Below are 24507 nucleotides of genomic sequence, written 5' to 3'. Positions count from 1 at the left end.
TGTGGATGAACTCGCTCGACAGGACCGAGTAGAGAGCGAGTTGAGCGATTAACTAATAGGTATGACACTGAGGCCGGGCAAATCCCATCCTGCGTAGAAACTAGTAGGCAGAATTGACATCTCCCGGCTTACTGCTACTGGTGGTTTCGACAGCATGCCATCCAAGTGCTAAGCTAGGCTCGACATCCAGTCTGCATCATTCTCATTTTCAATCACGAGATCGAAGATTCATCCTTGCTTCACATGTCGTTTCTGCAAAACTCCGTCAGGTCTTCAAACAGGTGCTTTTCACGCTCACACGGTGTACGCTTCCCCCGAGTGAACCAACACCATCGAGGATTTCATTTGTTCGCTCCCATCGACACAAGAGCAAGGACCACCGCGACTATTCCAGCAGCTCGGGCATTCACCACCAGCATCGCCAAGATGAAGTTTCCAACCCCTTCGTCGGATCCGCCCAAGCATGAGATGGCGTATTTTCCGGATATGACGACGTCGCTGCCGAGCGAGTCGGGTGAATTTCGCCGTGTGTTGTGGACAGGCCTGTACAGCCAACTGGTCCTGATGACCGTGCCTGTAGATGGGGAGATTGGAGACGAGGTACGGATTTCCTTCCGCTCCTTGCTTCAGGCTGCGTGCAACGCCACCTTGCTGACATGACTTCCCTCGCTTCCTCGCTGTAGAAACACACAGTCGACCAAATCCTCACTTTCACATCCGGCAAAGGCAAGGCTACAATCAACGGCGTGGACCAGGATGTCAAGGCCGGCGATCTGATCATCGTGCCCGCCGGCACGCAGCATCAGTTTATCAACACAGGTCCTACGCCTCTCATCTTATACACCGTGTATTCACCTGCGGAGCACAAGCCCACAACCGTGCACAAGGACAAGGCGCAGGGAGATCGCGAGGAGGAGGAAGGCATCGACGAGGCCCCGGAGTGGAGTCAGCGGAGTAAGAAGGAGAACGAGGAGTTGGGCCTCGTAGAACCGGAGGGGCACTAGACTTCGAGTCGAATCGAGTAGAGTCGGGGCGGATCGTAGCGTCGATTATCCATGCAAGGTCCAAGATATGCTGGCTGTGATCTCTTGCGCTTTCATTTCTTCTTGTTCTTGCCCACCACTTTCGTGAAACCCTCTTCGTCGATCTCCGGCTCGGGTTTGTTCTTACACGCCCTTTTCGGCATCCAATCGATGTCCACGAGAGGAGGCGCCTCGTCCATATTGACATCTGGCCTATCGGCCTTCCAATCGTTCTCGTCATCGTCGTCGTCATCCTCATCATCCCAATCCGTCTCCTCGCCTTCTTTATCCTCTGCTCTGACGATCTCAACTTTTGGCTCCCCACCCTTCTTCTGCCTCTCCTGCCACTTCTCATAGAGCGCTTGTAACCCGCTCGTGTCGCCATCCACGAGCTTCGCGCACCCACTCCATATCCCCCTTGCGACTTCTTCGGCGCTATCGTCGTCTACCACGACCTCAAACTCGTCGGTCATGACCTGTAGGAGCACTTCCTCGAGATCGCCTACGTCGGCCAACTGCGGTGGGGTTGACGTGAGCAGTTCGGACACCGCACCCGCCAGCCAGTCGCGCTTGTCCTTGGACACCTGCGCCGAGCCCCCCCAGTTGTTCTGGATAGCGAGGGTCAAGGCCGGCCACGACCAGAGGTGCAGCGCGACGAGGAGATCGATGCGTGCAGAGAGGGTGGACGGAACGGCCTTGTCAACTAGGGACGAGGGGGATGGATCGGCTTGCTGGGAAGTGGGATGGTTGGGTTCGGCCATTGCGGGTGGTGTGCGTCGAACGGACGCGGTTCCTGGTCAACGGGAGTACTTGCCGTAAAGGGGCTGTGGCAGTAAAAGGGAGACGCTCAACAATTTCTGGTCATGATAGTCTCAAGTTTGTGGAACGAAAGCGAAAGTGAAGGTGACGCATGACCTGCCTACCGTATGCGGTGGAGGCATAAGTGGATGAGGCACAGGTGAGGCAAAAGTGAGGGAGGTTGGAAAAAATTCGGACGGCGGTTCGGCCAATCTTTCGCCGAGGCGCGGGGCGTTTACTTAACCAAGTTGCTGCTGTGGCACATTTGCAGTGCAGTTCTTCAACGCATCTTTTGCTGCTGCGATGATGCAGGCCACCCATTCACGCAGCGATGATAATGCGTCAGATCATTCCTGGCTATTTGGTAAGTTGGTGTTGACCCAGGCGCCGAGTCACGCCCCGTGGCTTGGATTGGAGACGTGTGTCCTGAAAATTTCAAATTGGTCCTGACACCTACTTTCACTCACTCTTTGGGAGCCGGCATTCACTACGCTGGAAGGACAAATATACGTAAGAATGGGGGACCCTACTCCCGCCGCAGCAGCGTCATTAGCCACAGAGGACGAACGAGCGGCCCTGACCTCCCGAGTCATTCCCACCATGACTCTCTCTACCGCTGAGAACACTCTCACGGCACCGTTGCCGCCTGTACGGGCAACATCTGCTGCAGAGAGGGCTGCAGCACGATTTGCCGTCGAAGGCAACGCCGTCCTCACCGGAGGGGCTGGTGCCTTGGCCTTGGTGTCTGCCAGAGCACTCCTTGAACACGGTCTGTCAGCAGTCACTCTCATGGACTTGCAGTCGACCGTCGATTCATCCACCGACGCCATTAGCGAGCTCAGGCAGGAGTTTCCTCAATCCCGCATATCGACGGTCGCTGTCGATGTGACTGCAGAGCCAGACGTACACAAAGCCTTCCAGACCGCTCGGGACTTGATGGGCAGCATCGATATCCTGTGTTGTTTCGCCGGCATTGTGGGCTGTGTGCACTCGATATCCGCCACCGCGAGTCAGTTTCGCAAAGTCGTCGACGTCAACTTGACGGGATCGTTCTTATGCGCCCAAGCTGCCGCGAAATACATGATCGAGTCCAAATCGGGTGGATCGATATTGTTCACGGCCTCGATCTCCGCTCACGCCACAAATTACCCCCAACCTCAAGCAGCGTACAACGTCAGCAAGGCGGGCGTAGTGCACCTGACGCAGAACTTGGCGGCTGAGTGGGCTGTGCATGGCATCCGAGTCAATTGCATGTCGCCGGGATACATGGACACGGTGCTCAATGCTGGTGACAATCTGAAGCCCATCAGGGATATTTGGGCCGGTCGATGCCCGATGGGCAGGATGGGAGATGTGGAGGAAATCACAGGCCCTGTTGTCCTTCTAAGTAGCAGAAGAGCCGGAAGATATATAACGGGCGCAGATCTTCGCGTCGACGGCGGTGCGCTGTGCTTCTGACTTGGCAGATGGCAGGTCGGGCGCAGCTGAAGATTTCTGCGGACAGTGCAGGTGCGCCTTCAATCTAGCAGGGACTCTCTCTATCACAGCACAGGCGTACCACCAGGGCAGGAACGAGCGAGGAAGCTCGACGCTGAGGCTGAAACTGGCTTGGTAACAGCTAAGTTCGCTAGGGATTTGGGAAATGCCCCCGCACGAATCCGCCTCGCCTCCTCGCATGCCATGTCTCATCAACATCGGAGCAAAGCTGGGCGCATGGCTGCCCCTTCGACTATACGGCACGGTCTTGTCGTTGTCTCAGTGGTCAGCCTGATCGTGGCTTGCATATAATGTAGCAACCACACTCGCCCAGTTTATCGGATGAGTCTGATTCGCTTGGCAGGCGCCGCAGGCTTTGCTGGCAACAACAGCCCATCCTGGGATCTAAGCCTCAGCCTTCAATTTTTCCCCCTCCGTCATGTTGTCGGATCGTCGTTCTGCACACGATTCCCGGCTTCGTCACTCTTTACAGGCGTGTTCTCAAGAAGTGGTAGAACAGAAATTGCCGGTTATTGTTGAGGACCGCGCAGCAGCCAACTTGCGAGTTCTTGCAGGCAGGCACTTCCGAGGACGGACAACGTGGCGGTCAGAGCCTTTGTTTGAAGACAAACATCTGCAGCAACGACCTGTTTTCGCTTCGGCTTGGGCAGATTTGAGCACAACTTTAGCAGAAGCATCTGTCAAACACTCGATGCAATCGAATGGCCAGCACTGAGCATCCAAGGTCAAAGGTAGTGGACGAACCCGCTAGTCTGGGTTTATCACTCATTGCCGACCCTGAAAACCCGACCGCTGAGTAAGTCTGCTCGTCGAAGCTATCTGAGACCAATCAGCATGGTGCTTACCGGAATGATAGCGTGGTGTTTGTTCACGGCTTCAATGGCAACCCTGAACGGACTTGGCTGCACAAGGGCGATGCGAACAGTCAGTCAAGCGCCTCCAGTGGAGACTACACGGACGAACGGCCTCGAAAGATTCAAAAGGCTTTCGATTCGTTCAAGGCGTCACGCAATCGGACCTCACGCGATCGGAAGGCTGTTTACTAGCCGCGAGATCTCCTACCACAGTCGCTGCCACATGCACGGGTTCTAACTTATGGCTACGATGCTTCTCTCGGGCATCGGCTCGGGCCTTCACATAGTCAGAAGACAGTCTATGATTTCGCAAAGGACTTCCTCCTGGAGCTGGAGGCAGTACGTCGGTGTCAACCCAAGAGACCGCTCGTGTCCATTGCTCACAGTCTCGGAGGAATCGTTGTCAAGGAGATGCTCCGGCAATCTTACGGATACTTGGACCACCAACCTGAGCTTCGCGCCTTATCAGAGTCAACTTCAGGCATCATCTTCTTTGGCACCCCTCACGGCGGCGCGGATCCACGGAGCCTACTAAAGACCATCGCCGAGAACGTTGCCTGGGCCATCGGTGTCACATTCAATAAACAAGTTGTGGAGACACTGCTGCCCTCCTCAGAACGTCTGAGGCAACTCAGGGACGAGTTTGGACCCATGGCTCGCGCGCGGGGATGGATCGTTCATTGCTTTCAAGAAGACCATGGCATCACTGCTCTCAATGGACGGAAAGTGAGCGGTTCAATGAGATACCACTGCCTTGTTTACCATGCTGACTTCTGCAGGTCGTGGAAGATGTCTCGTCATGTTTGGGTGATGCCAGCTTAGAACTCACCCAGCACATCGCAGACGACCACATGGGCATGTGTCGGTTTAGCTTACTCCACGATGCAGAGTACCAAAAGGTTGTCGCCGCCATCGACCGAGTCCTCGCAGACCACAGAAGCCCTTCCGTTCCAACTCGGACGGCACTCAACAACGCAGAACGGCAAGCATACATCAACTCGTTGAGGTTTGATCAAATCGATGCCCGCCATGCCAGCGATAAGTCGGCCCACTCGAAGACCTGTAAATGGATACTCAAGAAATCCGAATACCTGGATTGGCTCGCTCCGGAACGCCAAGTTGAACACAATGGATTCCTCTGGATTAAAGGCAAACCCGGCAGCGGCAAGTCGACGATGCTAAAATATATCTCATCGCACGCCAACAAGACAATGCCAGGGACCCCCATCATTTCATTCTTCTTCAACGCTAGAGGCTACGCTTTGGAGAAATCAACCATAGGCATGTATCGCTCCTTGCTCTGGCAACTCTTCGAGCATGTCCCGGAGCTCCAAAGTGGCCTGAACGTGCTTCCTCGGCCATCCTTGTCTGCTACCGGTGAGTTCGACGGCGAATGGCGACTTGAGACCTTGATAGGAACCTTCCAAAACGCGTCAGTGCGATTGGCAAAAGGGGGCTGATCTGCTTCGCCGACGCCCTGGATGAATGCCACGAAGATGATGTCAGAAGAATGGTCGCTTGCTTTGAGAACCTCGGCCAGGAAGCTACAGAGTCAGGACTCCAAGTTCGTATCTGTTTCTCCAGTCGACGTTATCCCCACATCACGGTCGACAGGTGCATCGAGCTTGTTCTGGAAGGTCAAGAGGGCCATCAACAAGACTTGGCCAACTATCTACACAGTGAGCTGAAAATCGGGAAGAGCCAACGCTGCGAAAAGATCAAAGAAGAACTACTGCGGCGAACCAATGGAATATTTCTCTGGCTTGTCTTGGTCGTCCGAATCTTGCAGAAGGAATTCGACCGAGGCCGGGTGCACGCCCTTCAGACTCGACTAGAAGAGATCCCGCCTGGTCTTGATGAGCTGTTCAGGGACATTCTGACCAGGGACACCCGAAACGCTGACGACCTCCTGGTCTGTCTGCAATGGATTTTATTCGCCAAGAGGCCCATGAAACGGGAGGAGCTCTACTTTGCAATACTGGCTGGCACGGAACCCCAACATCTCGGACCATGGGATGCCACCGAAGTGACACCAACAGTTATGGACAGGTTCATCCTTGACTGCTCCAAAGGACTGACGGCTCTGACCAGGACCAAGAACCAGACAGTCCAATTCATCCACGAGTCGGTGCGGGATTATCTACTAAAGGGGAACGGGTTGGCTCATATCAGACAAGACCTCGTTGCCAATCTCTCAGGGTCAAGCCACGAGAGGCTAAAGCTGTGCTGTCAGAATTATTTGGCCATTGGGATTCCGGAGCTTGGACTTACTGACGCACCAACCCCAGCCGACCTAGAGGGGGCTGAACAGCAGCCTGGCAACGAAAGTGACGACGTTGGAGAGATCCCTTTCCGCGACAACGAAGACAACGAAGACAACAAGATGTCAGCCGTTACCAGCAACCAGCAGTCCAAGCAGCTCCGTGAGAGACTGTGTTTGCGATACCCATTTCTCGACTACGCTGTTAATCATGTGTTCGACCATGCGGAGGCTGCTCTCGTGACGGGTATATCACAAGGAGTGTTCATCGATCAATTCGACCTTGCAGCTTGGACGTCCCGGAACAATGTCCTTCAGAAATACAAGACACGCCGATATTCACCTTCGGTGACCTTGTGGTTTATTTTCGCAGAGAAGGGCTTGCCTGCTTTGATCTGCCAAGAGCTTAGCCGAGTGCCTCACATGGATCTAAGAGGGGAGCGCTGCATTTGCCCGTTGAGAGCAGCTATAGCACACAAGAACGAAGCAGCCATCCAGGCCTTCTTGAAGCCCGCCGATCGAAAACGGGACGCCAGGATTTCAACCTCTTCAACTGCTAGCCAAGACGAGCAGCATTCTGAGTCAGTGTCACTTCTTCTTCAGGGCAAAGCAGAGTTGTTCTCATCCGCAAGAAACTGGTCTGTTTTCCTCTGGGCCGTGCTGCGTGGCGAAGTCGGCCTCACGAACGACCTCCTGGCCACAGGAAAAGTCGTGGTACACTATGAAGCGATCACACTGCGCAATGGTATTACCGCAAATCTCTATCAGAAAGACAATGACGCCCATCCGACGCCCTCAGGGCTATCACTCCAAATACTCGTAGACCCCTTTCGAGCATCCTTTCATGATCTGCTTCCCTACGCTATGCAACACGGTTACCAGCTTCTCGTCAGGCATCTCATCTGGCACTATTTTGCGAAATATGTGGATTGCCTTTATCTCCCACCAAGGTCGTTTGCCTCGGATGTGAGACTACTGCTCACTGACCGTGACCTGACGTCTCTAATCTATCAACATGCCGGTGGCAGGAGGAGTTGAAAGAGAAAGACTGGACCCTTCTTTTGTCGTGGGGATTTCAATATCAAGTCCCGGGCCGGGTGAAATACATCGTTCAGCATAATCCAGTTTCGCTGGGCCGCTTGCCTGATAAGGCGATCTACGACTTTCTCTTGCAGTATGTCACACAGCGGGACTTTGACACACTTCAGCTTGTCGTTACAGAAGCCAACGCCAACACCACATTCCGACGCGATGTTTTGCGCCTTCTCACATGTTACGAGGACCCGAGCCCAAGCATTGGAGCTATCTCTCGGGTTCTAGTGGACAACGGGTTCGAACTCAACGGTGCGCAAATCAAGGGTGATCCCCTGCTCTTATGGGCGTCCAAGGGACGGCAGGATGACCTAGTGCAGCTAATCCTGGAACGATGCAGCGTTGACGTCAATGCTCCGGACAGCAAGGGACAGACTGCGCTTTCTTTGGCAGTGATTTCTGGAAGTCTCACGACCATGAAAATGCTCCTCGATGCTGGCGCAGACGCGAACCGTCAGGACTAGGAGGGTGGAGCTCCACTTTCATATGCCGCAAGTATGGACCGTAAAGAAAAGGCAAGCTTGCTCTTGAAGGTCAAAGACATCAATGTCAACGTGCAGGACAACAGCGGGGACACTCCCTTACTAAGAGCAGTTAGGCTAGGGCCTGGCGCAGTCGTTGGACTGCTCTTAGAGCACCAAGACGTGGATGTTAATCTCAGAGGCAAAGACGGCGATACTCCTTTACTAAGGGCCGTGGAGCTGAATGCCGTATCAGTGGCGAGTCTGCTCTTGAAGCACAATGGCGTCGATGTCAATGCGCCAGACAAAGGTGGGGTTGCTCCTCTGCTAAGAGCAGTGAAGCTGAGGCGGCGTTCCATGGTGAAACTACTCCTGGAGCATTCTTTTGTGGATGTCAATGTCAGAGATCGAAGCGGTAGGTCATCGTTGTGGTGGGCGGTGTACCAGGGTTCCGAGGCAATTGTTGAGCTCCTCCTCGAGCGACCCGACATCGATCTCGGCGGTGGAGCGCCCGAGCCGTGCGATGCCTTGGAGGAGACGTCGCCACTGGAAATGGCCAGGAAAAGAGGTTATTCCCGAACGGCCACGATTTTGGAGCAAAGAATGCGTCAGAAGCAGGTGCAATAGAACAAGTCAGACAATGCCGGCTCTACCGAAGCTGGGCAGCAGGAAGCACCAAGAGTAGCGTTGTCGCGCCGCTGCACCAGAGAGAAGTGAATGACTCGAAAGAAAGGACCCGTTCCTCTCTCATTATCAATTCGCAACGAGATACTTCCCGCCGCATGTTCGAACGTGGACCGTGCATCTAGATACCTTTGATGCCTGCTCCGACGCATCCCGAAACGTCTTCGCGGCGGGTTGCTTTCCTCTGTTCCTCCTCCTCGGTAAAATCTTCTCGCACGACACATCCTCTGCATCGAGCCTGATGAGCATCCGTGACGGAGATGGCTCAGGAGAAGGGTGGCAAAGGGAGACGGAGACAGGATGTGATATGTGTATGTGATATGTGATATATGACACGGCAAGCAGAAAGCAGAAAGCAGAAAAGACACCAGAAAGCAGAAAAGAAGCCAGGGGCCCATTCAAGCGTACGTACCTACGGCGGACCGTGGACGGATTGCGGTCCTGGGCTCTCTGAGGCCTACTTACTGCGTGCATACCTCGAATCAGCCAAGTCGAGGGGTTGCGTTCACCGTTCAGCCGAGTAAGTCGTGCGATCTAGAATATTTTGTGCTCTCACAGCGCCTGAGACCTACACGAAGAAAGGGAAAGCTTGGTGGGTGCGCCTGGGCATTTCGTGCGAATGGAGGCGAGCCCAAGCGTACAGTACCAGGTGATCCAGAATGATTGCAACTACCCTAGGTAGTACAGAGTTCATAAGAGTAGTAGAGAGAGTAACTAAGGTACGGGAGGACCAGGAAAATCAGGAATGAAATGCCACCGAGGACCATGTACGGAGTACCACAGTAATATACTCGTACTCGTACGGAATAACTGGTCAGAGAGCCGATCATTGGATTGGATTGGATTGGTGGAAGATTAAACCTCACCACGTGACTGACCGGCCGACCAACCGACCGACTGACGTACAAACTGTGACCTCTTTTCGGAGGACATGATGAATTCAGAGGGGGTCTGGGGAGAGACCTGACCATTATAGGAATAGGTACTGAGCAGTTACAGAGACCTACGTAAACAACACGGTAGTATCTTATAAAGGGGGTTACAGAGTCCATGACACACACCCCTTGGCGACTGTCTGGCCAACTCTCGGGTACCTTGGCCTTCCCAGTCACATGATTGACAATCAACATAATTTCTTCCAGTGTACGGAGTAGGAGTCGAGTCGGGGCGAGTCGAGTCGGATTGCATGAGAGGTCAGGTTTAGGATCATTATCAGGATCTAATCTTACTAAAGAAAAGCCACGATGACGCGCCTGCTACTGTATCCTTTGTATCCTTGTATCCTAAGATTCTACGATCATAGCCGAGCTTCATGTCACACACAGGACGAGGATATACGTGCCCAAGGTGACATTGACTCGAAGAGACTGTGTGGTGGCAATGATAAAGGGGCTGTATAGTTATACTGTATGTGCTTTCCACTACAGATCTTTCATCTTTCGTCTTTCATATCTCGTACACAATTGCACCGGCGGTTCACCAAAGACGCGAAAATAGTGGAATCACCTCCGCCTCTTCTCAGACCGGGTATCTCGTCGCCGTCTATATATATCGAGGCGTAAAGGGAAAGCGTGCTTGGGGGTTCTCTTTCTGCCCATAATCTCCCATTTAGGCAGCCTGCTACATTTCTCTATCTCGAGAAAGATTTGATTCACGATTCACCCCCAGCTGGCTGGGTCGAGGAAAGTCCAGATCGATAAAAAGACGCTCCTCCGAACTGGCTCGAGAGAAAAGGCCACATGTAACTTATAGATATCACGCTCCTGTAGCTTCGTTTCTTCCACTCCCATGACTTGTGGACCAGTTGTAGCTTTTGTTCACAAGCTCAAGCTTCGGGATCATGCTTGGCCTTCTCCTTGTCTTCGGCCGCGATGGCGTGGCGGTCACCCTGGGCGGGGAGACGCTGGTGGGGAGTTTTGGGGCTTCCGACGGTATCGCCGTTGCTGTTGCTGGCCTTCTTGATCATGTCGGTGTGCTCGCCGATGCCGAAGCGGTGTTCGTGCGGCATGTCTGGGTCCACACCGTTCTGGTCGGGATTGTTGGGCGTCCATGCAAGGTAATCGCGACGGACCTGTTCAGCAGTCACATGCGTCAGCAAACGAGTGACAATGGATGTCTGGGGACCGGTCGCCATTGAAGCTAGCTAGCTTACCTCGACGTAGTCGTATGCGAACTCGCCCAATTGATCATCATCCATGCCGAGTAGTTCGGCTTCTTCCGAAGCACGCAGGTGGAGGCCGGGAATGTAGTTCACAATGTAAGCCAGGATGGCGCTCATGACAAACGCATAGCCTGTACATGCGACGATATAGGCGAGCTGGATGTAGAATTGGCGATAGTTGCCAATGGGCCATCCTCCGATGGGGGTACCGGTCTCGGGATTGGAGACGCCAGTGTTGACTCCGTCCAGTCCCACGACGTAGTCGACGCCGAGGAGGGCGTTGAACATCAGGCCGATCATGCCCGCGACACCGTGCTCGGCGAACACGTCCATGGAGTCGTCGATTTTGATCCAGTATTTGACTGGAAACATTTGTTAGCATGGTCGCTGTAGGGCAACGATGCTAGACTCACTCTTGGTGGCAAAGTTACAGCTGATGCCCGTGACAATGCCCAAGGCAACACTTCCCCAAGTCTCGAGATAGCCAGATGCAGGAGTCGCTGCCACCAGTCCGGAAATGGTGCCGGAACACCAGCCGACCATGGACCATTTCCGGGCCAGTCTGAAATCTAGCAGGACCCACGAAGCCGCAGCAAAGCTAGCAGTCAGGTTGGAGTTCCAGCATGCCATGACCGCTCGCAGGTTGGCTCCAAACGAGGATCCGCCGTTGAAGCCAAGCCACCCGAACCACAGAAAGACGGTTCCCAGCAGGATGAAGGATACGTTGTGCGGCCGGAAGTTGAGCATCATCTTCTCTTGTCGCTTTCCGAGGACCATCGAATAAGCCAAAGCAGACATACCGGAGCCGATCTCGACGGGTCCGCCACCAGCATAGTCCATCACTCCATATTTGAAAGCCCATCCATTGGCATTCCAAGCCCAGCAAGCAATGGGATTGTAAACGAGGGTAGCCCAGAGAAAGGTCCACACCAGGAAGGGCATCAGCCTCCCACGTTCGGCGACCGCACCCGCAATGATAGCAGCTGTTACACAACAGAATTGCATCTGTCAAATGTCAGCCCATTGGACCCATCTCCACCGGAAGACACAGCGCAGCCTACCTGATAGAACGAGTACAGCAAACTGGGGATCAGGGGAGAACCAGGACTAGGATTGCCGAGCGTCCTCTTTAGGCCGAAGTGGACGAGATCTCCAATGAAACCGCTCTGGCCCGAGGGTGAGAAGGTGAGCGAATAGCCCCAGAAATACCACTGGAAGTTGATGACACTGCCTGCGGCCATACACGCCCACATCATCGAAAGTGCCGACTTTCTCCGTGCGAGACCAGAGTATAAGAAGCCCAGACCGGGCACCATGACCAACACAAGACATGATGAAAGGATGATATATGCTTGATCGCCTGACTGATACCACTTGTTCAAGTTCTCCGTTCCTGTGGAAGGTCAGACGGCGGTGTGCATTTTGTCTGCTGTGGTACCTACTTGAATCTCCTCCTGTTCTCACATTTGTGGCCAGGGTGTAATCCGCTGGAGCACCGGTCCAGTTGTAGGACGCATAGGAGGGAAGATAACTGCTTTGGCCTGCCGAAGACATGGCGAAGGCGTTGAGATGAGACGAGTTTTTACTCGGGCGTCAAATCCCGGATAGGCGTTCTTTAAGTGTAGGAGCGGCTCAGGCCACAAGGTGGGACATGTACTGCACCGAACGGTTGTTGCCGATATATATGCGGTATTTCCGGAGAGTCGGTGCGGAGAGTGTCACGGAAACTGCCAGGCGGCCCACGCACTCTCGGTGAAGGTCTAGGAGATGTAATATAGGAAATGACTCCAGGCAAGCACAGGCGACAAGGGATGTGCCTAGACGGTGGCTGTATACCAAGACGATGAGCGCGTAGATACAGAGGATAAGGAAAACAACACGGAGATCAAGAAAGCAATAGGACGGATTAGGTGAGGAATCTGGGCGAATGTCGGAGGCGCGTCATGGTCAGCAGCGTTCAGCAGAGGTGAGTGCCGTCGAATCTCGCATCTCGATCGAGCAAGGGACTGGTGATCAGTGGAACCATGTCACAGAATTGGATGCGTGGGTTGATGAGCTTGTTGACTTTGCGATTCATGCTGGGCGAGATATTGTGGGGTGGAAGCTGAAGCGTGCACTAGCCGGGTCGGTCGAGCACTCTGCCCAGCAATGATGATGTTTGGCTGGGGTCAGCGGCCAAACCAAGACGCCGAGCCCTTGATGCCGATGCTGTGAGTGGTTAGGACTCCGTTATCAAAGGCATGCCGTTGTCCTTTCTGTCTCTCCCCAGATCCCAGGCCACCAGATTGATATCATGGTAGAAGCCCAGTCGTGCCGGGCGGCCTTGGCTCTGGCACTCGTATCAATCAACAGAAGCAAGATTGTCCCAGCTGACCCGTGCTGGAGAATCCACCGGTGCGAAGCAAGAACGGCTTGACCTGCTGAAGCACTCGGCAACCCCTGTCAGGCATATGCTTGCCCGACTTCGGCGGCAGGATATGGAGGAAACCAGGCCTTGACACGCAGCAGCGAACACTGTCGGCCTCGCCACAAAAATTTTCACTCGTTTTGCCGAGCAGCGGCCCCAACACGCGGGTGTTCTCGTAGAGGAAGGAATTTGCGTGTCGTAATGCCAAGGGCTGCTTTTAGGAGCGTCCGGGTTGCTTCTGGCGCTGTGGCAGACATATTTCGCTTGTCCGTCTTCATTTACTCATTTCCTCGACGTAGGCAAAGATACAGAGGTCGCCCAGTCCAATGAAAGAGCATAGCCTTATCGCGCAGCACGCCAATGCATGCATGATGGTGGAACCAACTGCCGAAGCCCTGCCCCTGTCACCTGCAAGCGTTCTCCAAGCATGCAAGGGCCCAAAGACGCCCAAGATAAGGCTAGCGGAGCCATACTCTTGGTGATCCGCCGTCCCCTTTATCCGAGCGAAGCTTGACGTCAACGGCACGTGAGCTTATTGGAGCTGTTTCCGACTCTCGATCATGGTGAACAGCTTCAAGAGACCACAATTCGCATGATGTCGCACGTTGGAGCGGCAGATCCTGGGTCAGCAACCAAGTCCGGGGTTCTACTGCGTACTGTGCACAACTTCCTTCTAGCCCTTTAGGTCTCCCGGGTCGATTCCCATCTGACACTATCTCGTGTGGAAGTCTCGATCCATGGAAAGGGTTTTGCCGTCCTAGCAAGCTTTGGGATGTCTCTGCCCTCAGACGCAAACAGACGATCCTGAGCACACGAGACGTGCCATAGTGTTGACAGGATGTGCGAGATAAGCCAAGCCAGCCGCGACCGATAACCGCACCCAAAAGCACTTTTGGCATCGTTATCTGTAACGTCTGAGCCAGTTTGGCAGTGGAAACCCCGCTATTGATCAGCCCAAGTCTTGTGCATGGAAAAGCAACTTCTGGTATCAGAACCACGGTGCGCAGATCAGTCCACTTTCCAAGGCATCCACTACCGTTCCTTCGACTGCCTGATTGTCACTCGGGATCCTGCGACCTTGGTCGATATAGATAACGTCTGGTGAGCGACGAGGAGCAACATTAATCCCGCATGTCAAGTCGGGTGGACAGGAGTCGCCAAGTGGCGTGAGCATCGTGTTCCTTGAGACCCTGGCGGTCGAATCCCCGGACCCCGTGTGATCGTGACGTGGTAAAGTACGCCAGTACAGGAACGGAACAGAGATGGCGGAACCTTAGAAGCAAGCGGGAGCTTCCACCGGCCGTCAAGGAACAGCCAGGGTTGGTAGGAAGACGAGTCCACCCAACGGAGTCCGGTACCAACCACGAGCAGGAGTATGGGCCGTGGCATAGCCTTGTCTGGCGGTCGAGCAGCCTGCAAGCTCTCGGCCCTTCATGCACAACGCAACCTGATGACTGATCGGGGCCATCCCACTTCCACCATCAGACCTATGGCATCAGCGGCGACCATCTCCGCGTTTTGCATACCCCTGGCTCTCACCCAAGCTCTTCACTGGTGTCATCTTTGCCTCTGCTGACCTAAGGAGAGTTTCGCAGGCGGCTGATTGGCTCTCGTCGAGGGCTGGAGTGGCTCCGAGGTGGCTTCCCCAGCTCAAAAGACGCGGCGATGATGAAACATAAAGCCTCGTTCCGGCCCTCTCAATCTGGGGACATTGTGTCCGTATCGCAGGATGCGCACGGCGGGGTGGAATTGCTCGAACTAGCACACTGGTGGCGGGGCTCGTTTGCGAATTTTCCTTTCGGACCACTGTCGCTGCATGAATAGCCACAGGTACTGGTGTTGTTTACTTGTGGCTGATTTTGAATTGGGCACGGCGATTGACCGCAGATGCGAAAAATGCAACCATCAGCTGCTGGAGGTATCAAGGAGTGCGGGTGACCAAAGTATATGCAGAAAAAGAAAGATGAGTGTGAACCATGAGTGAATGAAACTTCCTGGACAGACGGCTCCCGAACCCGAAGGCACTGGCTGGGCTCCTTCTAGAATTCTGCCATATAGGCGTCGCGAAGAGTGAATACATTGCCGTAGCTTGGTCTTTAGGGTATTCTTTTGTCTCTGTATTTTTATCACTGTAGTTCTTATGTTCTAAGCAAGTAGTGCTGTCGCTTTGAGACTGGCATGGACAATACACATGAGTAAAGGATTCGCTGCAACACCTGCATGTTCTCCGGTTCGTCCGATCCCGTTTCGACTTGAATCTATCATCCCTGGGTATCTCAGAGCTCCTCTTTCACCAGGAGAGAAACTTGGCCAGAACCACAACAACTGGTGGGCGCCGCTAGCTTCTAGTTGAACTTCTCCTCCGGAAGCGACCCAAACAGAGTCTCAACGATCATGCCAGTTACCTCTGCATCCGGGGTCAGCAAAAGTGTGAAGGCTCGGATCATGGAGCAGACTTACGGTATGGGTCAGCGTTGGAGGCCGGTCGTCGATCTTCGAAGTAGCCTTTGCCTTCTCGGGCGCAGGCTCGGGGAACGCGAACCGATGAACCTCGGTCAGCGACACCCCAGGTGAACTTTTCAATGCTGGAAGTTTCGTGGGCACCAGTCATACGGAGTTCGTTGCCTTCACCGTAGACCTTGATATGCTCGAGGTGGCGCTTCTCGAGCTTCTTCATAGCCTCCTCAATGTGTTTCATGCCACCGTCTTCGCGCATCTCCTTGGTGGAGACATTGGTGTGGAGACCAGCTCCGTTCCAGTCACCGGGGATAGGCTTTGGTTGAAATGAGACTTTGGCGCCGAACTCCTCCGAGATGCGATGGAGGAGCCATCGAGAAACCCAGAGTTGGTCACCCACTGTCGACTTGGTCAGCGGAGAATTGTGGGATGCGATGCAACCCTTCACTTACAGTCAATGCCTTCGCAAGGGCCAACCTGGTATTCCCACTGGGCGGGCATGACCTCGGCGTTTGTGCCAGAGATCTCAATACCTGCATACATGCAAGCCTTGTGGTGCGCCTCGACAATGTCACGGCAGTAAACACGACCGGTGCCGACACCGCAGTAGTACGGGCCCTGGGGACCGGGGAAGCCACCCTTGGGCCAGCCATATGGCCAGCCGTCAGGTCCCAGGAGAGTGTATTCTTGCTCCAAGCCAAACCACACCTTGTGGTTGGCATTGGCCTCCATCAGACGTGCGGCATCGTGACGGAAGTTGAATTTGTTGGGTGTCCCATCGGGATCCCAGGTCTCGCACATCACCAAGACATTTTCACCCAGACGGATGGGGTCGGGGTACATGGCAACCGGTCGGATGTAGACATCAGAATTGTCGCCCGGGGCCTGGCCGGTGGATGAGCCGTCGAAATTCCATTCGGGGAGGTCGTCAACACTCTTGGGAGCCTTGCTCAGGGTCTAGGGGACTCAAAATTAGCTGACGAATGCCATGCGAGTCAAAGCGATTTCGATGTGTCAAGTCGCCCTGGCGAACCCGCGTCAGTGCGTCGCATGGGGCACGGCTAAAAGGATGGTTGCGGTCGACCCTGACCACGCCGAGATCGGCTAGATCGCGATTGGCGATGGTTGGCTGGAGTGGGCGGCGCAGCCTCGGTGCTTCGAGAAGCCTGGTGGATGAGCCGCGCCTTTGGGATGACGCCGCGGCGCCCGATTTCCTCATGGTGGGGTCGTCCACCCGGCGGCACATCCCACTCAGCGCAGGCGGCGGATGATTGTTGTTGAGCACCGCTCACTGTTTTCGTCGGCGATCATTCACCGCCCAGCGTGGCGGTGGCAGGGTCTCGTGTTCGAATACCGCATGGAGAATTGAGGGCAGAGTGGTGAGACACAGGCTGAAAGAATGTGCTTACCTTCGTCTTGTTTCGCAGGCCGTTTGACCCATCGATCCAGATGTATTCTGCAAGAACCTTGCCTTTCTGGTCCAGTTTCATGTACTTGGCCAACTGCAACGCATGGGTCAGTGTATCTGCACAGTGCGACCCGGGGCGCACGCGGGGGCTGCGCAGTTGGAGGACTCACATTTGAGGCATTGGAGACAACAGTAGACTCGCCGACACCAGCAGCCTGAGAGACAGTCAGTATCCGGCGATGCGATTGGCCGTGGTGGGGGAGTTGGAGTCAGAGTCAGGGCAGGCGGACTCACCATGATGGGCAGACGAGAGTGTGCGTGATAGAATGAGAAGGTGGAAAGGACAGATGAGAAGTGAGAGGCAGGGACAAAGCGGTCTTGTTCCTTTCTTTTGAGGTGGTCAAGATGTGGGAATGGGAGGAGCGATAACGAGGAGGAAAGAAAGAATAATAAATAAATCATAAATCTCCAAGCAGCCTGAGCGCAGCTTCACTTCGCCTGAGCCCCGAGCGACGGATTGAGAACCTACGTATGCCCCTGCACCCGAACCCTGGCCTCCCGCACCCTGCGCGGCATGCCACTGGCACTGCGCTTGCGCCTGTCCCGCTACCCACTAAAGCGCCAGTCAGAATTTGCCTCTTTGTTGAGTGCAGCGATATGCCCACGCGCCCGTTAGTCCAGTTCGCTGGCCTGGTCTCGGCCCATGACCAAAGCCGTAAGCTCGAACTTGCTCAGCTGTCACTTTCCCGTCGTGACTCTGGGGTAAGACGAGATGCTGGCTGTGCGACTGCTTCGTATTGCGATCGCCTTCCTGCCCGAGTTTTTGCAGCAGGCTTCGTACGTGACCACTGAATCTTTCCTCTCACGAGGCGCCCACAAATGTGGCTGACAACTGAGTACGATAGTTACGCTCTCCTGACACTCGACTGAACAGGATCCAGCCTTAACTGAAGAACGCATCTGCCCTCCGGAGAGTCGCGTCTGCCGACCATCGCTCGTTTCTTCCCCACTGCTCATCCACACCCACACTATCTTGCGTTCCTTTCCCACCACTGAGCATCCGTCGAATGAGCCTGGATATCTGCAGCCTGCGAACCACGACACTCAAGATAAGAGAATTAGATCGGGTTTTCCCCATGAAATCGCGCATTTCTTTTCTGCGATCACCTCGCTGCGCGCCGACTATGTCATGATCGGCCCATTGGTCGACTTATGAGAACACAATGACGATCCGAAGCACAGACGACCAGGTGTTCTGAAAGGGAGACACAAAGCCCGGTGCCGTCAGCAAAACGAATACTGTCGATGGCACTCAGACGCCAAATGCTCCATTCTCTCTGCGCGTGGAGCACGAGACATTCCAGACCGTGCCCAAGGCCCATTTAGGCGCGCAGAGGGGCTGTTGTCTTATTCCTCGTGCTATTCGCTCCCCGCTGTTCGCCTTGACTCTCATCAGTGCCGCATCATCATTAACCCGAAAAGCGGCTTGCGGTCCCGGTACCTCGTACGGGTACTCCGTACTTCGGGATCGAAAGGACAATGGACGGGAACAAAGACGTCGGGGTCCCGGCGTAAGCAGGTCATCAGCAAGGACTCATCACCGGTCGGCAAACGCAGCGAGGCCAAAGTGATTGGTGATATGGCGGCCAACCAGACAATCCTCCCCGAGAAAGCAGCAGTCAACAGGTAATATTTGTCGCATAATAACATTACAGTCACTCGTAAGTATTACTCGCATTGCCGTGATTCTTTATCCTTTGTCTCGTTGGGTCTGGGCATCGCGTGTTTCTGGTACCTTGCATTCCTCGTTGCCGATTCCGAGAGCACCACTGCCCGATTCTGATTGCGCCAGATTCTTCTGCTTGCGAGTCTGACCACTCAATATGTGCACAATAAGCAACGCCTGGGCCTTCTCGTGTGTGGAAACCCGCTCATGTACTCCGTACGGTAGAAAACCTAAACTCCTTCCTTGGGGTATCTCTGAACTGTTGCGAAACCGATATCCAAAATCGTCCAGGTGTCACCACGCCTGCTGCCGCCCCTCCTGCATAGCCCGACGCCCCGACTTACCCCCCTGTTCGGATCTTATCGTCCATTGCTGATTGGTCCAATCCGCCATTTGACTACCACTTGATTGACATAATCGACGTTGGCGTTTGGAAAAGTTCTGGTTGATCAGGCCGGGTTCTGTATTCGCTTGTTGCCGTTGTAGCCCATGCTCCAACCCCGGCGGCGTGCAAACTTCAGTCGGGCTGCGCTCGCCTGGCCTGCTTGTTCAACAACATCAATCGCTTTTCCTTTTCTTGCTCATCTGAGATTTTGTTCTTCTCGACCGTGGTCCATAGTCGCAGAGCCTGGTTGCGTGCTTCTGTGAGTGGCGGCATGGGACATGATTGTTGATGAACCCGCTTCAACTGTTCCCGCTCTTGCAGCATTTGGCCGGCTCGTTGGCCTTGAGCGATTCTCGCCCGTCGAATCCATCGCTCTGTCTTCTCAGTGTCTCGCACGCGACGCCGGAAGCTGTGGTGAACTCCCTTTGCTGTATACGCGCCCAAGCCCAGCACTCCGGAAATAGGTTTCAATACCAGGCCTCCGAGGCCTCGAGCTACTCCTTTAGGAAGTGCAGGCATGCCAGCGTCATGAACCTCGAGGTATGGGATCCGCACAACGCCAGTCACTCCATCGTATAGTCCGAGCCAGAATTCTCTCCCAGCGACCTTTACCCCAGTACGGATCCCGTCAATTCCTTGTGGGGAAGGGCGCACAGTCTTGTCGCCATCTGGAAATGAACGTCAGCATATCGTGAAAATGATCGCACGTTCTGGTGTCGATCTTGACAAGGACGCGTTATTCCGGGCAACAGCATGACTTACACAAGCGTGGTGCGTTGTGGAACCCTAGAGCAAGAGCATTCCACATATGGAAAGGCATTGCCACGATCGCCTTACTTGAATGCCCAATGCCTTCGCCAATGTCCTTGAGAATCAGGACGGCGGGAGAAGTACGTTCCGATGTCGTCGTGGCAGTCGTCGCAGATCGAGTCAACTTGAGAGGTTCTGCTTCGCCTTTCAAGTTGACTTGGCGCACGAGTTTCGCGTGCTCTTTCCTTTGCTCGTCAACGGATGTACCTCGTGTAGCCATGGCAATGCGACCAGGTAGGACGAGTCCCTCAACTGCTGACCTCCCCTTCTGCTTCTGCTTGTGTCTCTCATAACGTCTGATATCACGCTTGGCTGTGTCGTGCATGGTGGCCAGCCCGTGGCAGGCTTCTCGGAAAGCCTCGATGATGACTCCGCCAGCACCAGTGATAGGCTCGCCAGGGCCTTGAAAATCAGTCCACTCGTGGTTCTTGACTAGTTCGAGGTCCGACCACTGAAGCTGTCTATTTTCCACCAGCAGCTCAGCAGCTAAGGCTGACAATCGAGTGTTTGTGTGTCTAGTTCTCCAGACTGCAACGTGATCGGGGAATATGCTACAGCGCAGAGAATTGGGCCCCTCTAGGTTCAACGCACGATGGAAAGAGTCCACCGCATTCTCTGCGCCATCTCCCTCCTCTTGAATGCTTTTGGCAATCTCCTGTGCTTTAGCTTTGGCGTCAGCTTCCAGACACTCTCGAATGCCTTTGGCGAATTTGTCGCTGTCGAGTTTCTTAAGGGGAAGGGCCTCTTTGGCACCTGCCCCAGCCCGTGCGACCATTTTGCTCCAAAATGGTTGATCTCCAAAGAAAGGGACAATCATTGTCGGCTTTCCGAATCGCAAGCCCACGGCGGTCGTTCCAGCACCACCATGGTGTACGACAGCGTCAACTTGAGGAAACAACCAGTCATGAGGCACATTGTCGACAAGGAAAATGCCATCGGTTTTATCCATCCCATCGCCCATGCCACCCCATCCTCGACTGACTACAGCACGGACGCCCGCTTTTTCAACGGCATCGAAGATCATCCTGGTGAATGCTTGTGGATCGTCTATACCTGCAATGGAACCGAACCCGATGTACACGATTGGCCGCTCGTCAGGAGTTTTGAGAAAGTCAACCAGGTCTGGGGGAGGCTTATAGGACTTTGCCAGATCCAGAAAGACGTACCCGGCGATATCGATCTCTGGGCCCCAGTCTTGCGGCTTAGGGACCAAGCTGGGCGACCAGAGGTAGGTCATTGGCACTTTGAGGCGTGACAGCTGACCAGGAGCCCACAAGGTTGAAACTGGCTCCAGACCCAGAGTTTGCACTCGAAATCTATTGACGAGATCGCCCAATCCCTGCCACACCATCAAATCGACCAGTGGATAGCTCATGAAATTTGTGTATCTCTGGTCGACGTTGGATGACTTGATATTTGCCATGGGATGTGGAAAGGCTTGGGTTGGCGAATAGGGAAAGGTGAAGACTAAATGCAAGGGAATGCTCAATCTTTCAGCACAGTGAAAATGAGCGAAAGAAGGTGGGTTGGCAATTATGGCATCGGCCACAAACGGCGTCTTGGAGCCCATCATCTTGAGGTTTGCAATGTCCTTTTCGTCGTCCGTCGCATTGATGCAGGCTCTCCAGAAACCCTGGAACATCTGGAACATGGATTCACGTCTTTTGCCGATCTCGCCGGATTTGACAGCCTCAATTGAGGGAATCAGCCCGGGGTTTTTGACCATGAATGCCATGAGCTCGGAAGGATCCTGCAGAGATTGATTAACCTGGGCCAATATTTCACGCAAGGATGTAGTAAGAGGCTGGCGAATGGTATTTTCTGTTGGAGAGGGGGACGTACACCGCCTATACTGAAAAACTCAAGACCGATCTCTTCCTCGACGAACTGTTTGAAAGTAGGGTGAGATGCAATCCTCACCCGATGATTGTACGTCGTCAATATCTTCCCGATCTTCAGAAAAGGTTGTATGTCACCTCGTGAACCGATCTAGCAGTCATTTTCATGAGGACATCAGCATATGTTCTAGCAAATGCGCTGAAAGGTAAAGTGGGATCAAGAGAGGTCTCCTCCCAGAAGCACACGACTGTATCGTTTGGCGAAGAAACGGCCTCTGAGACAAGCAATGAAACAACATATCCGGATTCGCGTACGAATCGCGACAAATTGACAGCAACCCAGAACGGACTGTGTAACTTACAACCATGATGACGATGTTGAGTCTGGGAACGATCAACTGGTCCTTGTCCCTGCGGAAATCAGCCTTGGACTTCTCTGCTGCGAGAGCGTCCTGCTCGTGGTGTGGTCCAAGGTGATGCTCGATTGTAGCCCCAAGCGCCTTTGCAAGATAACCTGTTTGAGCTGTCTCGTTGACGGATATATTTAATCTTCCGTCCCTGGCTACCCGGCCCTGAGACTGGAAGAACTCATTCCCAACCTTGAGATGGTCCGGTCTAGCTTGATATGTCCGCACTCTATTGAGTTGTGATTTGGACAGGGCGTGTCCGGATGGTTGTGTTTGCGACCTCTGCAGACGAGGTGGATTGTCGTCGTCCGATGAATCCAGTATACTTGAATCGCTTGAGGTCTCTTCGGAGGTAGGGTGTTCCCGGACAGGCTGATTTGGGATCGAGAAACGTTGCCGCGTAGGCTGAGGCAGGCGTGGAACACCAGGCGGAGCAATCTCAGTCTCGAACTTCCTCGAAGCAAGCTGCGGTCTCTCGATCTGACCATTTCGGTTGTCTGCGACACTGGTGTCGTCTTTTGCGGGCACACTATGTAGCGTTGCATCCGAAGTACCACGAGATGTCGATTGTCCTGCCGCCCGTGGTTCGGGATATGGAAACGATGTAGAAGGCGGGTCGGGCGTGGGACTCGTTTCGTAGTCAATAGCGGAAGACGCCAGAGGGGTCAAGAGTTGCGCCATGTTCAGCTGCTCGGAGCAGTTCTCCACGAGCGTCAGGGCTCCTTAGACATGGTGCTGTCGGAACAAGCTCAACCGCTCAACGTTCGGTGTTCGAAGCACCTTGAGCACTTTACACCGACGCCGACGCGTCGCAAGTGTCCCTCCCAGGCCCTCTAAGGTGCTTATGCTTTCGTTCTTGCAGGGGAGATTTGGCAATGGAGGAAGCGACGGCAGTAAAGAAGACAACCGGAAGAGGATACTGGACACTTGAACAAATCCTGGATGCGGTAGTAGTCTCTCGGATGTTGTGCGACAGCGACCTCAAGCCTGCGCAGTGGCCGACTTGCGTCATACCTAATAATACAGTGGCTGCAATGGGCACCGTTGTTGGTCCATGACGGGTTTAGGGGTGCCTCTGGCGTCCGCACAGGGCTGGGAGACTGGGTGCCAGGGAGGCCAACCGGGTTCCATCGTCTTGGCCTCCACTTGGGGCTCACACGAGCCGAAGCGCCCCGCCGTCATAAGGGCAGCGCAGGCGTGGGTGACAAGTCCTGTTCGTTCTACCCAGTCGAGCCAGTATATTGTGCCGTCCGTCCGCCAGACCATTGACTCATACTACCAGGTACTTATCGGGTGCACAGTACTGCCTTTTTGCTGGCGGCGACACTTCGAGTGCGAATACACGATTCCACTGAGGAAAGTCAACCAAGCCACCCGAAGCACAAGGGCAATCCGCGGCTGCTAGCCCCAGATTTGCTCGGCTCTAACTAAATCGTAACGAAGCAGAGCCCCAGCTGAGGATCTGTCGCTGGCAATCCGTCCAGGCACGGCAGGGCATCCGACCAACCAGAGGACCATCTCCGAAGTCTTCGTTTCGCCTATCACGGCCTCCCGCACACTTGGTGAATGCTCCCCAGCCCAGCTGAAGATGGCGTCGAGCAGAGCAGGCACGCTGCCCTCACCCAGCATCGGTACAGGAACAACAACCACGCACGTTATAAAGCCCTCCTCCATCGTTACCGACTGCCAGGATTCAGACTCGGCACTGTACGACTTTCCTGGTGGGGACCAATCACCTGTGCTTCACGGAAGATCAACTATTCAGCTGTCACTCAGATCCCGTCGGAGGGTGGGCGCATCGCCCAGAATACAAAAGACGCAAGAATCATTACAATCGAACCTCAAAAGCAGACCAGGGCCGGATTGTCCCAGCACACGACAGTGCATGCCGCGCGTCATGAACAGAAACGGCAATAAATGTCTTGCTATGGATGACAACATCGGTGATGCCTCGATTCGCGATTCTGCAAGCCCTGGATCTTGATGGCGTTACGAAGCGAAGTAGCATGCTCCGGGTTCGCAGCACACGATACGAGGTACATGATCTCAACCAAGTTTCTTGGGAGCACCTGGAGCCGCCTGTGTTGCTGGAGGTGGCCTATTACGCGGTACCTATTACTCTTCTACGGCAAGCGGTGATCCCCTGCCTGGCTCGCGGGCAAAGTCCGAGAAGTCGTCAGAAAGTACTCCGTACAAGCACAGTGACATGGATCTGTTGCGACAGAACTGGCTACCGCTAG

The 24507-nt window shown here is 54.3% G+C and overlaps 9 protein-coding genes across 9 annotated transcripts; 5 read left to right on the top strand and 4 right to left on the bottom strand.

Annotated features, from left to right (window-relative positions):
- Window positions 1-426: 426 nt before the first annotated feature.
- G647_09437 (uncharacterized protein) lies at window positions 427-1004 on the top strand (the record flags this gene model as incomplete). Its single annotated transcript, XM_008733740.1, has 2 exons — window positions 427-600; window positions 684-1004. The coding sequence occupies 2 exons, from the start codon at window positions 427-429 to the stop codon at window positions 1002-1004; spliced, it is 495 nt and encodes a 164-aa protein (XP_008731962.1).
- Window positions 1005-1096: 92 nt separating this feature from the next.
- On the bottom strand, window positions 1097-1783 carry G647_09436 (uncharacterized protein; the record flags this gene model as incomplete). The annotated part of the gene is made up of 1 exon (XM_008733739.1): window positions 1097-1783. The coding sequence occupies one exon, from the start codon at window positions 1781-1783 to the stop codon at window positions 1097-1099; it is 687 nt and encodes a 228-aa protein (XP_008731961.1).
- Window positions 1784-2336: 553 nt separating this feature from the next.
- Window positions 2337-3278, top strand: G647_09435 (uncharacterized protein; the record flags this gene model as incomplete). Its single annotated transcript, XM_008733738.1, has 1 exon — window positions 2337-3278. The coding sequence occupies one exon, from the start codon at window positions 2337-2339 to the stop codon at window positions 3276-3278; it is 942 nt and encodes a 313-aa protein (XP_008731960.1).
- A 740-nt stretch (window positions 3279-4018) lies between these two features.
- On the top strand, window positions 4019-5631 carry G647_09434 (uncharacterized protein; the record flags this gene model as incomplete). The annotated part of the gene is made up of 5 exons (XM_008733737.1): window positions 4019-4113; window positions 4174-4241; window positions 4319-4320; window positions 4364-4897; window positions 4951-5631. 5 exons carry the CDS (start codon window positions 4019-4021, stop codon window positions 5629-5631), a joined length of 1380 nt encoding a protein of 459 aa, XP_008731959.1.
- A 50-nt stretch (window positions 5632-5681) lies between these two features.
- On the top strand, window positions 5682-7987 carry G647_09433 (uncharacterized protein; the record flags this gene model as incomplete). The annotated part of the gene is made up of 2 exons (XM_008733736.1): window positions 5682-7397; window positions 7460-7987. 2 exons carry the CDS (start codon window positions 5682-5684, stop codon window positions 7985-7987), a joined length of 2244 nt encoding a protein of 747 aa, XP_008731958.1.
- Window positions 7988-8020: 33 nt separating this feature from the next.
- Window positions 8021-8611, top strand: G647_09432 (uncharacterized protein; the record flags this gene model as incomplete). The annotated part of the gene is made up of 1 exon (XM_008733735.1): window positions 8021-8611. One exon carries the CDS (start codon window positions 8021-8023, stop codon window positions 8609-8611), a length of 591 nt encoding a protein of 196 aa, XP_008731957.1.
- Window positions 8612-10493: 1882 nt separating this feature from the next.
- Window positions 10494-12383, bottom strand: G647_09431 (uncharacterized protein; the record flags this gene model as incomplete). Its single annotated transcript, XM_008733734.1, has 5 exons — window positions 10494-10739; window positions 10821-11191; window positions 11243-11834; window positions 11891-12222; window positions 12272-12383. 5 exons carry the CDS (start codon window positions 12381-12383, stop codon window positions 10494-10496), a joined length of 1653 nt encoding a protein of 550 aa, XP_008731956.1.
- Window positions 12384-15581: 3198 nt separating this feature from the next.
- On the bottom strand, window positions 15582-16912 carry G647_09430 (glutamine synthetase; the record flags this gene model as incomplete). The annotated part of the gene is made up of 4 exons (XM_008733733.1): window positions 15582-15643; window positions 15697-16092; window positions 16146-16650; window positions 16727-16912. The coding sequence occupies 4 exons, from the start codon at window positions 16910-16912 to the stop codon at window positions 15582-15584; spliced, it is 1149 nt and encodes a 382-aa protein (XP_008731955.1).
- A 2432-nt stretch (window positions 16913-19344) lies between these two features.
- On the bottom strand, window positions 19345-22948 carry G647_09429 (uncharacterized protein; the record flags this gene model as incomplete). Its single annotated transcript, XM_008733732.1, has 4 exons — window positions 19345-19880; window positions 19975-21772; window positions 21865-22011; window positions 22223-22948. The coding sequence occupies 4 exons, from the start codon at window positions 22946-22948 to the stop codon at window positions 19345-19347; spliced, it is 3207 nt and encodes a 1068-aa protein (XP_008731954.1).
- Window positions 22949-24507: the final 1559 nt, after the last annotated feature.

Source organism: Cladophialophora carrionii (genome assembly GCF_000365165.1).
Source record: "Cladophialophora carrionii CBS 160.54 unplaced genomic scaffold supercont1.9, whole genome shotgun sequence".
NCBI lineage: Eukaryota > Fungi > Ascomycota > Eurotiomycetes > Chaetothyriales > Herpotrichiellaceae > Cladophialophora > Cladophialophora carrionii.
This window is presented reverse-complemented; position numbering and strand designations above follow the sequence as displayed.